Source organism: Manis javanica, chromosome X, assembly GCF_040802235.1.
Source record: "Manis javanica isolate MJ-LG chromosome X, MJ_LKY, whole genome shotgun sequence".
NCBI classification, from domain to species: Eukaryota; Metazoa; Chordata; class Mammalia; order Pholidota; family Manidae; genus Manis; species Manis javanica.
In genome coordinates this window covers 47,221,832-47,236,387 of record NC_133174.1, presented here as the reverse complement: position 1 = coordinate 47,236,387, position 14,556 = coordinate 47,221,832, and the positions used below count along the sequence as shown (strand labels likewise).

Here is a 14,556-nt window from a genome sequence, read left to right as displayed (position 1 = left end):
TGACAATTAGATAGAGGGGAGGAGCTACTGCCTTGCTTTAGGTGTGACGCGTATGCTCTCCAGTTTACCCCAGTCCTCATCATTCCCTATTAGACTTACACTGTCCCATATTACAGAAAGGTCCTCACTTGACACAAGAGTCCACACTTTACAGAAACATCCTTCACTTTACAGAAGGGGCATCACTTTACAAAAAAGTTCCTCCATTTTACAGAAAGTCTGCTATTTTGTCAGAGTCCTTCATTTACAGACAGGTCATCCATTTTACAAAAGAGTCTTTATAGCGCTAACTCTATTCACTTTACAGAATGTCCATCTTCTTTGAAGAAGACACCTCCATTTCTTCCCTTTAGAGAAGGGGCCTTCTTTTTATCAGAGACTCCATTTTACAGAAAGTTTCTCCATTTTGCGGGAGGGGACATTCTAGGAAGCTCCTTACTTGCCGGAATGTTTCCCACTTTCCAAAAGTGCCTTCACTCTGCAGAAGGTGCCTCAGTTTTTTTCTGCAGAGTCTTTACATTCAGGGAAGGAACTTTCTAGCTACCCACAGGGTTGCTGTAGACAGCTTCCCCCGCACTTCTCCCACTTGACAGAGCTTTGTGTTTGGACTCTAAGAACATCTGTCAGGCCAAGGAAGGCCTGGGTGCAGTCTGGCCACAAAAGTGGAGTGGGGCAGCTGGGCTGAACCTCACTTTCAAGAGGCAAGTGGGAAGAAGTGGGGGTAGCTACACCTTTATCCCCCCTTTCTTCTCAATCTGAGGGACTCCTTTTCCCCTCATGGAGCTGGCTTCCCAAAAGGCACTTTCTTATTTGCTGTTGTTCTTTTTTCTCCACTCCTCTGTTCCCTTTCACCATCCCACCCTCCAGGAATTCCAGCTGTCCCTGGGGCCTACCTCAGTATGGATCTGGGGGCTGTAGGGAGAAGCATGCATTGGGAGTCAGGAGGCCTGAGTACTGGGGCTAGCTTCTGCCTACTCAATCATCTCACCAGCTCCTCACAATGAGGAGCACACGTATATTCTTCCTATTTTGCAGATGGGGAAATTGGGGTCCAGAACTGTGAAGCAACTTCCCAGGTCACCAGGGAATTAATGGCTGAGGTCCAGTCTGGGCCCTATTAGCTGTCTTGAGATTAAGCCAAGGCTACAGCTCAGAGGAGGGAGAGGGGTTGCTGCTGGCCAGGGTGGGGGAAAACTGGGAGCTGAAATTCCCAGAAAGAGGTGAGAGAGAAGCAGGATCCAGATATAGTGGGAATGGGCATCTGGAGGAGTCTTTGTCCTCAAACTCATCTAGAGGGTAGACCTTCTCTGCCCATTAGCCTGGAACATGTGCTCAGGGCACCTGCCAAGCAGAGGCATGTAGCAATCAGAAACAATTTTTGGAATGATTCTGCTATTTCAGTAACAAAAAGCTGTCATGGGAAAATTCCAGACTCAGTTATACTTCTTGACACTTACTTTACTTTTACATGGTTTATATTTTGAATTTAATTTGAATGGGAGAATAGGGGAACATTGTCTTTCCTCTGCCATGCACCTCTAGCAGGACTTCCATCCTGATCTGAGGATTGGTCAAGGAGAGTAGGGCTGGATTCTTTGTTCATCTCTGGCTGGGTTTTCTCGTGTTTCTTAGTATGTCGATAGCTTTGTGTTGGGTTGCAGTGTGCAGCCTGCCAGTTTATGTATCTGTGTGCGTGTCTTTCTTTCATGTCTCTGTGGATGTGTGGTTCTGTTGACTTTCATGTTTAACCCACATTGCTCTGTGGGTCAGAGCACTGTGCTCTTTCCCTTCTCTGTCTCATGGACTCCCTAAAATCAGGGAACTGTGGTTCTTATCCTGTTTTCCAGACAAGGAAACTCGGGCTCAGACAGGTAGAGAGGCTTGCCCAGGGTCACACACCTAGCAAGTGGAGGTGTTGGGATTTAACCAGGGTTTGTGTGATTCCCGAACCAGCTATGAATGAACGTGCCTAAACACCTTAACCCAGGCAGTCTAAGTAAATGAGTGTGGTCACTCCACCATTTGGAATAGTCAAGTATGACAGGTCTTAAATTATTGACTTTGTTTTTTAATAAATAAGACCAAATTCAAGGTATCCCTGAAATAATGTCACTGTCATGAGCATTCAGGTGCCCACCGCAGAGAAACTGGATAGAGCCCACAGCTTGCCTGAGGCTTAAATGGACAGGAGTTTGGGGGGCCCTGTTTGCCAGGTAGAGGCTTTGTTCTGCCTCATTCACTAACAGCCCTCCTTGACTAAGTATGCTGGAATTCACCCCAAAAAAGTAGATTTGAATTTCAGATATATATACAACAAATAATTTTTTTAGCATAGCATAATAAATTTTTAGTGTAAGTATGCATGAGACATGCTTATACCAAGCAATTATTCATTGTTTATCTGAAATTCAAATTTAACTAGGCATCCTGTATTTTATCTGGCCACCCTGTCCCTGGCCTTTTCCTCTCCTGAGCTTCCACAGTCCTGACAGGCTGACCCTTTTGCTTTTCCTGAGCTGAATGAACTTAGATTTTCCTGAATGGGAGTCTCCTCGCTTTGAGATTGGGAGCCCCTGAGGGTCACAATCAAGACCTGACCTGCTGATGGCCTGTCCCCTCAGGATACACCCTGCCCTGACTTCCATAGCAGAGCTGGGGCAGCACCCAGGCACTGCTGGGGTGCCCAGGATGTGCTTCTCCTCAGTGATGGGACAGTGGTGGTTGCATGTGTGCACACTGTGCCATGCACGCTGCATTTGGACATGTGAAAACATCTCTGTGGCTCTCACTAGGTATTTGCCGGCTGTGCACAGTGTATGGCGTGTATGGCTGGGTACACTTTTACAGACGGTTATGAAATCTGGTGGTTTAAGCCTTTTGTGTGTGTGGGGGTGGGAGGTGAAGCCTTTGGTGGCTTCTGCTCTAATGGACACTGGGGGCTCTCGTAAACCGAGCAGTGGAGGGGACAGTGCTGACAGAGGACCTTGTCAGGTGTGGAAGTAGAGATGGGGTGTGAGTGCAGATGAGAGAGAATGTTGTGGATGACGAACCATAAAAAACAGGCTGGAGAATACCAGTGCAGTACCTAGCTTGGAGAGGATAGGCTTGGACAGGGGGAGGGCTATGGTATCTAGGGAGGGGGAGGGCCTCCCCTTGGACCTCCCCTAGGGCAGAGATGGGATTTTCACATCTCCCAGCACAGAGTCTATGGGGCTCAGAGCAGGGCTTAGAAGTACTTGGGGGACTAAACTAAGCTGAAAGAAGCCAGAGAGTTTAGCAGAATCATAAGGAGCTATGGAGGCCTAGCTGAGAAGTTCCTATTTTCTCCATGGGCAATGGGGTAAGGGGATGGGTCACAAGGTTCTTGTGCAGGTAAGTGGCATGGCCTGAGCTCCAGCTCAGGTCCATTTAGCCTCCTGGAGGGAACAAGACCTGAGGCCAAAGGGGCCACTGAGGGAAAACAGAGGAGGACACAGGGAAATGCAGGCAAAGAGACAGGGAAGGGGAGCCCTGAAATAGGAGAGGGAGGGATCTGGAAAATTCTTCCCTCAGTGCAGCCTTGCCAGGGCTAGGCTCCTGAACTGGAATCCTTTTGTCATCTCTCTGTGGGCAGGCTTGCCCTATACAGACTGGCTGGTATTGCTCTCACTAGCTACACTTGCGGCTCTCAACTTTCTGAAGCCCTGGGGGACACCCCTGCCCCTCCTGATTCCCCTCTTTTCCAGCTTCCCCTTGGAGAGCAGGGTTAGGAAAGGAGTCTAGTCCAAGACCAGGCTGCTAAAAATCTGCCCTTGACTTGCTGAGTGACCTCAGGCAAGTCACTGCCCCTCTCTCTGCCTTCATCTTATTAGAAACTTGGCTGACAGTCCCTGCCCCTGTCATCTGGGAATCCAGGGTGTCTAGAGAATGTGAATTTCATTTAGCCTTCCATTCGGCAGGGCTGCCTTCAAGGAGGCAGAGAGAAAGGAGAGGAAGGCCCATCTGTGGGCTCCCAGGCCAGGTGGGTGAGGAGGGAGCAGAGGGTGGGCCAGAGCAGGGCCATGGAGTGTGCTACAGTCACCCCATCTCCAGGACAAGTAGTGGAGCAGAGGGAGAGAAGCGCCAGCCAGTGGCCCTGCTGCCCTGCACAGACCAGATAGAGAGGGCTTGTCCCAGGAGGCCTACCTGCTTGGTGGTGTGGAGCTCCTCCCAGAAAAGGGGCACCTGGGATCCTGGCACCTGGAACTTAGTGTGTCTCTGAGAGGGGTATCAGCACTGTTGGGTGCCTGGCTTTGCTTGGTGGATCTCTGGCCCTGTCACCTACTCTCTGTGTCTCTCACTTTCTTTGGCCATATGTGCCAAACTGTGTCTCTGCATGTGCCTCTCTCCAGGTGATTCATCCTCTTCAATCCATACCCAGAGGGAGGGCAGGGCAGGGTAAGCAACCCAGCTAATCCTAGAGGAGTACCTCCTTCCTTCCAGCTAGGGCCCCATCTGCTCTACTGGGAAGGGAAGTGAGGAAACTCCACCCAAGGCAAGGAACAGGGTAGAGGAGAGGGGCTCAGCCTGGGGCCTGGGGCACCCCTCAGGGCTCTGAAAGGACCAAGGCCTAAGACTCCCTGGGGCCTATCTAGCTGGATTGTGGCCAGGGTAGGCTCAGGGACCCAGGAAAGCTGCTGGAACCCTGTGAGTTGGGCTATTCCTTTCCTGCAGGACTGGGAGACCTAAAATTCCCTGAGATTCTTTGTGCTGAAGTGACCCTATAGTATGGCTGTGTGTATGTTGAAGCCCCTAAAACCCAGGGACACCATGGACATGTTTGTTTCATGGGTGTGATATAGTAAATTATGCCATCTGTCTGTGACTATGTCTGTTTTTCTGGGTGCATGGTGGTGTGTGACTTGTGCTGTTTTGCCATTATGTGAGGTTTATGTCTGACATGGTATAATGACCCTATGTGGCTATAGTCTTTGTGACTGTGTGAATCATTTGCAGGTGTGTGGACCTACAATACGATACTATGGTGTGTATGACACTTTGTGGCTCAGAGACTGTGAGACTCAGTATAAATGACACTGTATATAAATAAATATCTTTGAGATTCAGTGGAACCATATTTGAGGAATATATAAGTGGGCAATATGATGATGGTAAGTGGGTGGGTGATTGTTGTATGAGGTAGTGTGTAAAATGGTAGGCTTGCCACACTGCATAACTGTGACTGTGAATGACCATGTTTGCTGGTGTATGTGATACATGAGGTTGTGTGATAATATGAGGTTGTGGCTGTGGGTCTGTCTGACTGTGTGAGACCAGGCTTTCAGTAACATGATGGCATGTGACTGGGTGTTTGAATTTGTGTGGCCCCACAATTATGTGAAACAATATAAATACCATGTGTCTCTGTGACTGAGTGGGCCCATTTATAACAAGTCATGTAGGAGACATGGGGTAACAGACCTTCTGTAATTGTGAGTGGCCATGTGGCTGAGGACGGCAAAACTGACACCATGTGCAGGTAGGAGCTCTGGGACTTCTTGACTGCCACTTGCTCTCTCACCCTCACACCTGTTTGCCTGCATCCTTCCCTACACAATGGCCTTCTGTGGCTCCCTTCTGCCCACAGGATGGCTGCCTGGCTCCTCAGCCTACCATCCAAGACTTGCCTTCTCCATTCTGACACCCCCTTCCAACTTCTCTATCATCTAAGATCAATCCCCCAACAGCTCCCTACCCAGCCAGACCCACCTGATTCCCACACCCCTTCCCCTGGGACATGTCATCCCTGTGGGGTCCCTCACTACCTCCCACACCTAATCTTCCTTCCCAAATGGGTCAGTCATCTCCCCAGGCCATAGACAGAGGTGGATTTAGGCACCCCACAGTGAGGGAAGAGGGACAGTGCAAAAAGGCTTTCCTTTTTTCTGAATCTGGTGCCTGCTATTTTAAAGCTGTTCCTGTGTCTTGAGCTCTGGGCACTGGGGGTGGGGGTGGAAGTAGAGGAAGGGAGTATAGCTTAATGATAAGCTAGGATTTTAAGCAAAACTTTTGCTCATGAAATGCAATTTTGTCATGTCAAGCACACTCAGCTGTATAAAATTGTAGACAAGGGAGTCCAGATATTCTCAGAACCTTAAGTAAAAGGGTTAAGAATGGTTTAGGCTCAGTCTACTCACTGTGGCTATGTAAACAAGGGCTGCAAACACATACGAAAACTGTAAGGTGCTCGCATCCATCCCCAGCCTGGTTAAACTCCCTAGTAATAATGCCTGCTGACATACAAGGAATCAATGTACTAATCACAAAGAACTCTTGTCTGTTGATGAAAATAGCCAGCCACAGTCTTGGGCCTGGGATCCCATCTGATGGCTAGGGTAAAGGCTTCCCAGAAAGGCAGTGTGGCCAGGAAAGGGCTCAGGGAAACCCGATACCTCGGATACCTGCTATGACATATAACTCCCCAGTTCCCTTTGGGGTTGACATCTGTTACTTCATACCCAGTTTCTCCCTTTCTGCAGGGCTGCATCAGGCAAACCGAATCCTGGTTAAAAGTTTGTCCCTTGACCCTGGCCAGAGCATTGAGCCTCATCCAGAAGGTCCCCAGCGGCTTCGTTCAGACCCAGGTCCCCCCACTGAAACCCCCAGCCAGCGTCCTTCACCACTGAAGCGGGCACCAGGCCCAAAGCCACAGGGTAAGTGGTTCCAGAAAGGGGCAGGAAAATGGCCCAGGAGAGGAGTCAGAGGAGGGGAAAGGTCAGCCAGTGGCAGAGGAGAAGGCTTGTTAGAAGAACTGGAAGCACCACAGTGTAGGGGCAGAGGGATGTGGCCTGGGACTAATGTGTGCATAATGGTATCTTGCCTCAGGCCTGCATTGTGACTACCTTGGGCAAAGGTTCAGACTGGGATTTTGTGGAGGGGCTTGGGGCCTGGCCGTGACAGCCACCTCCAAACTCAACTCATTGGGATCTCCCCTCTCTCTTTTCCCTGTCCATCTCTCCAGTCCCCCCGAAGCCCAGCTACCTGCAGATGCCCCGGCTGCCCCCTCCACCTGAGCCCATTCCCCCACCGCCATCACGCCCGCTGCCTGCAGACCCCCGAGTAGCCAAGGGCCTGGCCCCCAAGGTGGAGGCCAGCCCCAGTTCGGCAGCAGTATCCTCACTGATTGAGAAATTTGAAAGGTGAGTCTGGTCCCTGGGTGATCTGTGGGGGTGTGGGACAGGAAGGACAGTTGTAAGACAGGCCTCTTGGTCAAGCTCATACCCTGCCTCCATGTGTGTCCACCACCCACCTCAGAGAGCCTGTGATTGTCGCCTCGGATAGGCCAGCCCCTGGCCCCAGCCCAGGTCCCACAGAGTCAGCCATGTTGCCACAGCCACCCCCGCAGCCACCAGTGCCCCAGCTCCCTGAGGGTGAGGCCTCCCGCTGCCTGTTCCTGCTGGCTCCTGGGCCCCGGGACGGTGAGAAGGTGCCCAACCGGGACAGCGGCATTGACAGCATCAGCTCGCCATCCAACAGCGAGGAGACCTGTTTCATCAGTGATGAGGGGCCCCCCAGCCACAGCCTCTGCCCTGGGCCCCCTGCCCTGGCCAGTGTCTCTGTTGCTTTGGCTGACCCTCACCGGCCTGGCTCCCAGGAGGTTGATAGTGACTTGGAGGAGGAAGACGACGAAGAGGAGGATGAGAAGGGCAGAGAAATCCCAGTGCCCCCGATGGAGAGTCAGGAGTCTGTGGAGGTACTGAACCATGTTCACCAAGAGGCAGGACCATGTGGAGAAACAAGGAGCCTGGCTTTTACACTGGGTTCTTTCCCCAGCTCAATATTTCTCCATATAGAGCACTGCTTCCACTTTAAATATGTGGCTTGCCTGGTCTACTGGTACTAAGTATCAGTAGCAAACATGTACTCTGCTCCCCATCACTGTAACTACCAAAATGACCATGTACAATTCCAAATGCCCACTAGGGAATTTGTTCTACCGTCATCAGAGAACCACTAGCTGGACGTCAGTTTCTCCATACTGAAGATAGGCATCCTGTTTGGGGATCTTTAAGGTCCTGTTCCAATTGGAAAATCCCAGGGCTCTGTAGCTATGTGATACTAGCAAGTCTCCACTCCCCCACCAGAAGCCTCAGTTTCCTTATTTGTAAAATGAAAAGTCTCTCATGTCCAGACAGACTTCCTAAAAGCTGGCCTCCAGAAGGGTACAAGAGTTAGAGCCCCCCATGGACCTGAGACTGTGAGGATGGAGGCTTTTCACAGCAGGAACCCCTTTGTGTTCCGTGGCAGCCTAATGCTGCTTCAAAAGGCATCCTTGAACTTAAGCTGGTCACAGCCAGAACCCTGCTAAAAGGTGGGGACTGAGGTCAGGGACTCAGCAAATAGGTGTCCAGTGAATAGGAAACTGGACTGCCAACAGGAATGAGTTTTATACATTTTTGTACTTAAGTGTTTTCTTCATACCCCAGGTACTCAGCAAGCTAACAGTGGACTGAGTGTAGCCTCCCTCAGACCAGAGATCTATGGGGTGGGAGGTGGGGTTCTGGAGGACAAGGATCAGCAGAACCATTCAGCCCACTACCAGATATGTGAATAAATAACTAACATTTATAGACAATTTGATCTGTAGTCTGCTATGTTTTATTTATATTAAATCATTTAATTGTCTCTATTAAAAATGGACTTAGGTCCTATTATCATCTGTATACATAGATGAGGAATCTTAAATACAGAACAGTTACACAACTTACTCAAGCTAATGAATAGCAGTGCTAGGATTTGAATCCAGGAAGTCTCACTTCCTGGCCCACATGACCTGTGTTGAATGAATAGAGAGAGCACATGGCTGGATGAGTGAGTGGCCAAGTGAGGGAGTGCATGTCATCAGAACTGATGGGTGTCCTTTATGATACATTGGGGAGTCAGGGATAAAGCTGGGGGCTTTTGGGTCTAGAGATAGCAGATCAGGTTATCTCAGGCTAGCATGGGGCTTAAAGTATAGCATTTAAGCTGTTCTGAGAATTCTGGTGGCTTAGGTGAGGTACAGGATGATGGATCAGTCACTGCCTCTTCTCCTTTCCAGTTGACTGTACAGCAGAAGGTGTTCCACATTGCCAATGAGCTCTTGCAAACTGAGAAGGCCTATGTTTCCAGGCTACATCTCCTGGATCAGGTGAATGGCCCTTCAGGGGTCCCAGGGCCCCAGGACTTGGTAGGTGGGTGCCAGTTAGGAACTGATAGGGCCTGAACCCAACCCCACCACTGCGCCAGAATGTAGAGTTGTTAAGGCCCCTTTCTGACTTTGACCTCCATCCTGTCTCTGAAGCCAGTTCTGATCATGACCCCAAGCTTGATCTTTGTCCCAATCCTCATTCCTAACTCTGGGCAGGGTATGCCAGAGACTGCGACTCTGACCTGGTCCTGAATTTACCCCTGTGAACCCGACTCTGGACCTCATTCTAACCCTGGCCCAAATCCACTAGAATCCCTGGGGGTATGGAATTTTCTCTGCTTTGTTCACTGTACTATCACAGCCTCTAGGACACAGTAGGCACTCAAAAACATGTGTTAAATGGATGGATATAATTCCAACCTTCTCTCTGACCCTGAATCTAATTCTGACCTTGACCTTGCTCCTGACTTTTCATTGGTCCGATGCCTGCCTCCAGGTCCTAACCTTAATAACCTGAAATCCAACCCTACATATAAACCTGATTTCATTCCCTCTCTCCTCAGTCACAATGCTGATCCCAAAACTCCACAGGGCTGTCCACAAACACTGCTCTCACCTGCAAGCTGCCCCTTCCCCAGCCAAGCCCCAGGCCCAGCTGGGCTGAGCACACCTGCCCTGCCCCACAGGTGTTCTGTGCCCGGCTGCTGGAAGAAGCTCGGAACCGCAGTTCCTTCCCTGCTGATGTTGTCCACGGTATCTTCTCTAACATCTGCTCCATCTATTGCTTCCACCAACAGTTCCTGCTGCCTGAGCTAGAGAAGCGTATGGAGGAATGGTGAGGGCCCCCAAATCTAGCCTGCGCACCCTCCTGTCCACTTGCCTGCCAAGCCCAGGCCCAGATATGTGCACAAGAGTTCATTTCCTACCTGCTTCTCCTCTTAACACTTTTTGAAAAAGAATCAGGCCCAAGTTATTCCTTCTAGGCCCTCCCAATCTAATATAAAACACAGAACAGGATTCAGAAAATTACAACAGAATAGCATAATCCTTAAGAATATGAGGTTAGGAGTCATATTGGCCGAGTTCGAATTCCAGCTCTGCCACTTGATAGCTTTGTGATGTTAACCAAGTTTCTTAAATTACTGTGGTTCAGTTTACTCATCTGTGAAATGAGGATAATAATAATAGCCTACCTTGTCGGGTTTTTGTAAGGATTAAATGAGCTGATACATGTAGAGAGCTCAGAACAGTACCCGATATATAATAAGCGCTCAACGAATGTGAGCTCTTGTTATTTTTTACGACTGTTATGACAAAGCTGAGAGTAGAAGGCTATGGGAATCCAGACAAATGGACTAAACCTAGCCTGGGGGTTAGAAAAGGATTCAGGGAGGAAAAAATGCCTGAGCTGAGCTCTGAGGTAGAAGGTCAGCAATTATAGGGAGTCTCCCAGCCTCTAGGCTCTCCTCTTCGAATCCATCCTTTAGAGTCATACCACCTGCCCTAATGGTCTTACTGAACAACCATCAGACCATGTCACTTCCTGCTTAAAATCATCTCCGCACACCCCATACCCACAGGATAAAGTGTGTTCCCCTGACTAGACTGTGACCACAGAGGGCTGCCAGGAAGCTGGTTCCTGTTTCCTCTGAGGGCTGGACCAGGCCTGGTTCTTGTGTCTTCCCCAGCAGACTGTGGTTCCTGAGGAGTGTATCCAGGCCTGGTCACTTTGCCTCCACTACCAGATAGCGACCCTCTCAGCTGACCCAGGGCTCAGCTAAGTGTGACTCATTTGTGTCCTCAGAGTCACCCAGCACAAGGCAAGGCACAGACTCAATAATCAGTGTATGAAGTGGCCCTTGCAGTGAGGTCAGGGCGGGTATGCTAGGACATGTCATTCCTGGCACTTGAGCAAGGCAGAGTTGAGGCAGGTGGTAGCCCAGGCCATGATCACAGGTCAACCTGAGCCTGTTGCCCTAATTGGCCTATAATATAAGCAGTATTTCTGAAGGAGCAGGCTAGCTGAGAAGTAGATTTCCAGGACTGAGATAAGAGCATCCTCCCGCAGACTAGGTGAGAGGTGGAGTTCTGGGGGACAAGGATCAGCAGAACCATTCAGCCCCTGCTTCTATTCCAGGGACCGCTATCCACGCATTGGAGACATCCTGCAGAAGCTAGCACCCTTCCTCAAGATGTATGGCGAGTATGTGAAGAACTTTGACCGGGCTGTAGAGCTGGTCAACACCTGGACAGAGCGCTCCACCCAGTTCAAAGTAATCATTCATGAGGTGCAGGTAAATGGTGAAGCTGGATGGGGCAGACTGGGGAAGAGAGGTCTTCAGGGACCCAGTGGCAGTTGTGACCAGACCTGAGTCCCTCTGCTTCTGCCTGTCACAGAAGGAGGAAGCCTGTGGCAACCTGACATTGCAGCACCACATGCTGGAACCTGTGCAGCGCATCCCCCGCTATGAGCTGCTTCTCAAGGACTATCTCTTAAAGCTGCCCCTTGGCTCCCCAGACAGCAAGGATGCCCAAAGTGAGTACACACACCTGGGCCCTTCCCTGCTTACCCCACATCCCCACACTACCAAGACTTAACTCACAGGGTCAGCCTGCCATTGCCACATAATTGAGATCCCAGAACAGGGTTTCCAAACTAAGAGGCCCACACTGAAGCTCTGGAGTGAGACCCCAGCATGAACATCCAGGCTGAAAGCTCTCCCTGAGTTTCCAGACAGACTTCCTGAATAGGAGGGCCCCAGTTTGAAGTTCTCAACTGGAACCCAGAGTTTAAGGGGCATGCCCAGAATGATCCCCTAAAGGGAGCCAAAAGGGAGCCTCTGTTTCCTAGGCCAAAACCCCAAGGTGACCCCTAGACTCATCCTCATGTGAAGTTGTCTCAAATCCAAAATGAGACTGAGCCTAAACCCCCAGGGACTGAGCCACTAGGCTGAGAGTCCAGACTGACCCCCTCAGGCCAAGCCCTTTTTATTGAATCCCCACAGCTGAGCTTCTCAGAAAGAAACTTACCTCATCAAGCCCCTGATTTTCCCCTATACATTTAGAACTCCACACCATGTCTATCAGCCACTACCCAGAATGAAATTCCTCAAAGAACCTCCAAGTCTGATCAGGGACCCACAGAATGACCTCTCCAGAACTGAGTGCCCCAGACTGGACCTCTTATTTTCTGCCTCCCAAATTTGAGATATCTAGGCTGAGATACCACCTCCCCAGACAGTGTCTTAATGCATTGAACCACTAGAATTCTGACTTCTCCAGTATGAGAACCAACCCTCTACCCAGGGTCACAATCCTAGAGAATGCTCTCCAGAGTCTCACCAACTTTCTTTCCCCAGACCATTCATTCCTTCATTAATGTAACAGCTATTTACTGAGCTATGCCTTGTCCTAGGCACAGGGGATACAGAGGTGAACAAGACAGACAAGGTCCTTGATCTTAGGGAGCATATATTCTAGCTGCAGAGATTGACAATAAACAAAAATAATAAATACACAGGAGAACATTAAATAGGTGCTATGTGTAATTCAGGTAATAAGAGGGTGATGTGACAGTGGGGGACCTATTTTAGATTGAGTGGCCTCAGAATCCAAGGTATTTGAGTCAAACCTGAATAACAAGAAGGAAGCCACATGCTGATTGGGGAGGAGCACATTCCAGGCAGAGGCAATAGCAAGGGCAGAGAGTTTCTAAGGGGGTTTTGGGGGAGGGGGTGACAGCTTGCATATCTTTGGACCAACAAGAGGGCCAGTGTGACCTGAGCATGACAAGTAAGGATAGAATGGTAGAAGCAGGGTTGGAGAAAGGTGCAAGATTTTGAAGGCCGAGATGAGATGGATTTTATTCTGAGTGCAGTGGGTAACCATGGGAAGATTTTGATCAGGATTACTTGGGGAACATAAGAGAAAGACGAGAGACCAGTTAGAAGACTTTTGTAATAAACAGAAAAGTTGGCTTGGATGAGGGTGGTAGCAGTGGAAGTAGTAAGAAATGGTTGGATTCAGGATATATTATATTTGGAAGTAGCACTGAGAGAACTAGGGTGGGACGGGTGTTGGGTCTGGGAGAGTCAAGAATGACTTGCAGATGTTTGTCTGATGGATCCTGAGATGAGCTTAGAAGTTTGCTTTTGGACAGGTTCAAAGTGAGCTGCCAGTTAAGCAGTTAGATGAGTCTAGAATCCCAGGGTGAGAGATCTGGATGTCATTGACACACAGACAGTATTCAAAGCCATAGGCTGGCCATGGTTTCCAATGGCATGAGTATAAATGGAGAAGAAATGGGGTCCAAGAATAAAGCTGAGGAAGTTGGAATCAGCAAAGAAGACTTTGAAGGAAGAGCCCTTAAAGTAGGAGGAAAACCAGGAATTACTTGGGAAATACAGGGTCCTAGAAGCCACAAGAGTTGGAAGTAGATGGTTATATCCACTGCTATGTCCACTTCCCAAACTGAACCCCCTCCACCCCTACCAGATGGGGCACTTTGCTACCAAGCCTGGACCTCTACAAAGAGCCTAGAAAGTTTGGTGATGAGCTCTACAAACAGACATCTAGAGACTAATTGCCTCATTCCTCTCCCTGAATGAGAGTCCCCACTGAGATGCCAGGATGAACTACATAACCTAAACCTCTAGAAAAAGCCTCCCAGACTGATTTCCTGGGATAAGTCCCATGGACTGACATCTTCAACTTGAGCCGCCAGGCTGAACCCAGTCTGAAGTCCCAGTTACAGATCCTCCAGACTGATTTCCCCAGACTGGACCTCCAGAATGCCCTCCCTACTCTGAGCTCTGAGAGTGGGTTCCCAGTCAGAGTGCTCAGCCTGAAGTCCCAGAGGGAGATTCCCCCCAAAGAGTCTGCTCTCCTTGGCCATCATTCTAAAGACAGGTATTGCCAAACTTAGCACCCTAGAATAATCCCATTTACTGTCCCTCAGACTGAGCCTTCTAGCCTGAGCCCAAAAGACTGACTTTCCAGATGTAATCCCACAGACTGAGATTACTGAGCCCTCAGACAGTGTTCCTAAAGTTCTCCAGTGTGTACCCCAGAGGAACCCTGAAATTGAGCTGCCCAGACTCAGCCCCAGACAGACTTCAGATTGTGTTTTCCCTAGCCCAGGTCCCTCAGACTGAAGATCCCTATTTTCCATCCCCCTCACTGAGCCCTTAGACTAATGTCCGAGACTAATGTACCCCAAATTAAAAACTACCTTACCCATGCCAAGCTCCAAGTCTGATCTTCCCAGTCTCAACTCCCAGACTGACATCCCCCAGACTAAGCCTCCCACTTCCCACCTCCCAGACTTGGGTTTGCAGATTGAGATTCCCAGGTGAATCTAGCAGAATGAAGTTTCCAGACTTGGCCCTATACTGAGACCTGAGAAGAAT

At 49.6% G+C, this 14,556-nt stretch overlaps 1 protein-coding gene across 1 annotated transcript in view; it reads left to right on the top strand.

The window, feature by feature from the left end:
* Nucleotides 1-14,556, top strand: part of FGD1 (FYVE, RhoGEF and PH domain containing 1) — a 36,717-nt gene that overhangs the window by 10,303 nt on the left and 11,858 nt on the right. The window contains exons 2-8 of the mRNA XM_017654099.3: nt 6,498-6,671; nt 6,980-7,157; nt 7,273-7,711; nt 9,059-9,148; nt 9,835-9,983; nt 11,286-11,442; nt 11,546-11,684. Coding sequence (XP_017509588.1) covers nt 6,498-6,671; nt 6,980-7,157; nt 7,273-7,711; nt 9,059-9,148; nt 9,835-9,983; nt 11,286-11,442; nt 11,546-11,684 — 1,326 coding nt within the window. The remainder of the gene's footprint in view (nt 1-6,497; nt 6,672-6,979; nt 7,158-7,272; nt 7,712-9,058; nt 9,149-9,834; nt 9,984-11,285; nt 11,443-11,545; nt 11,685-14,556) is intronic.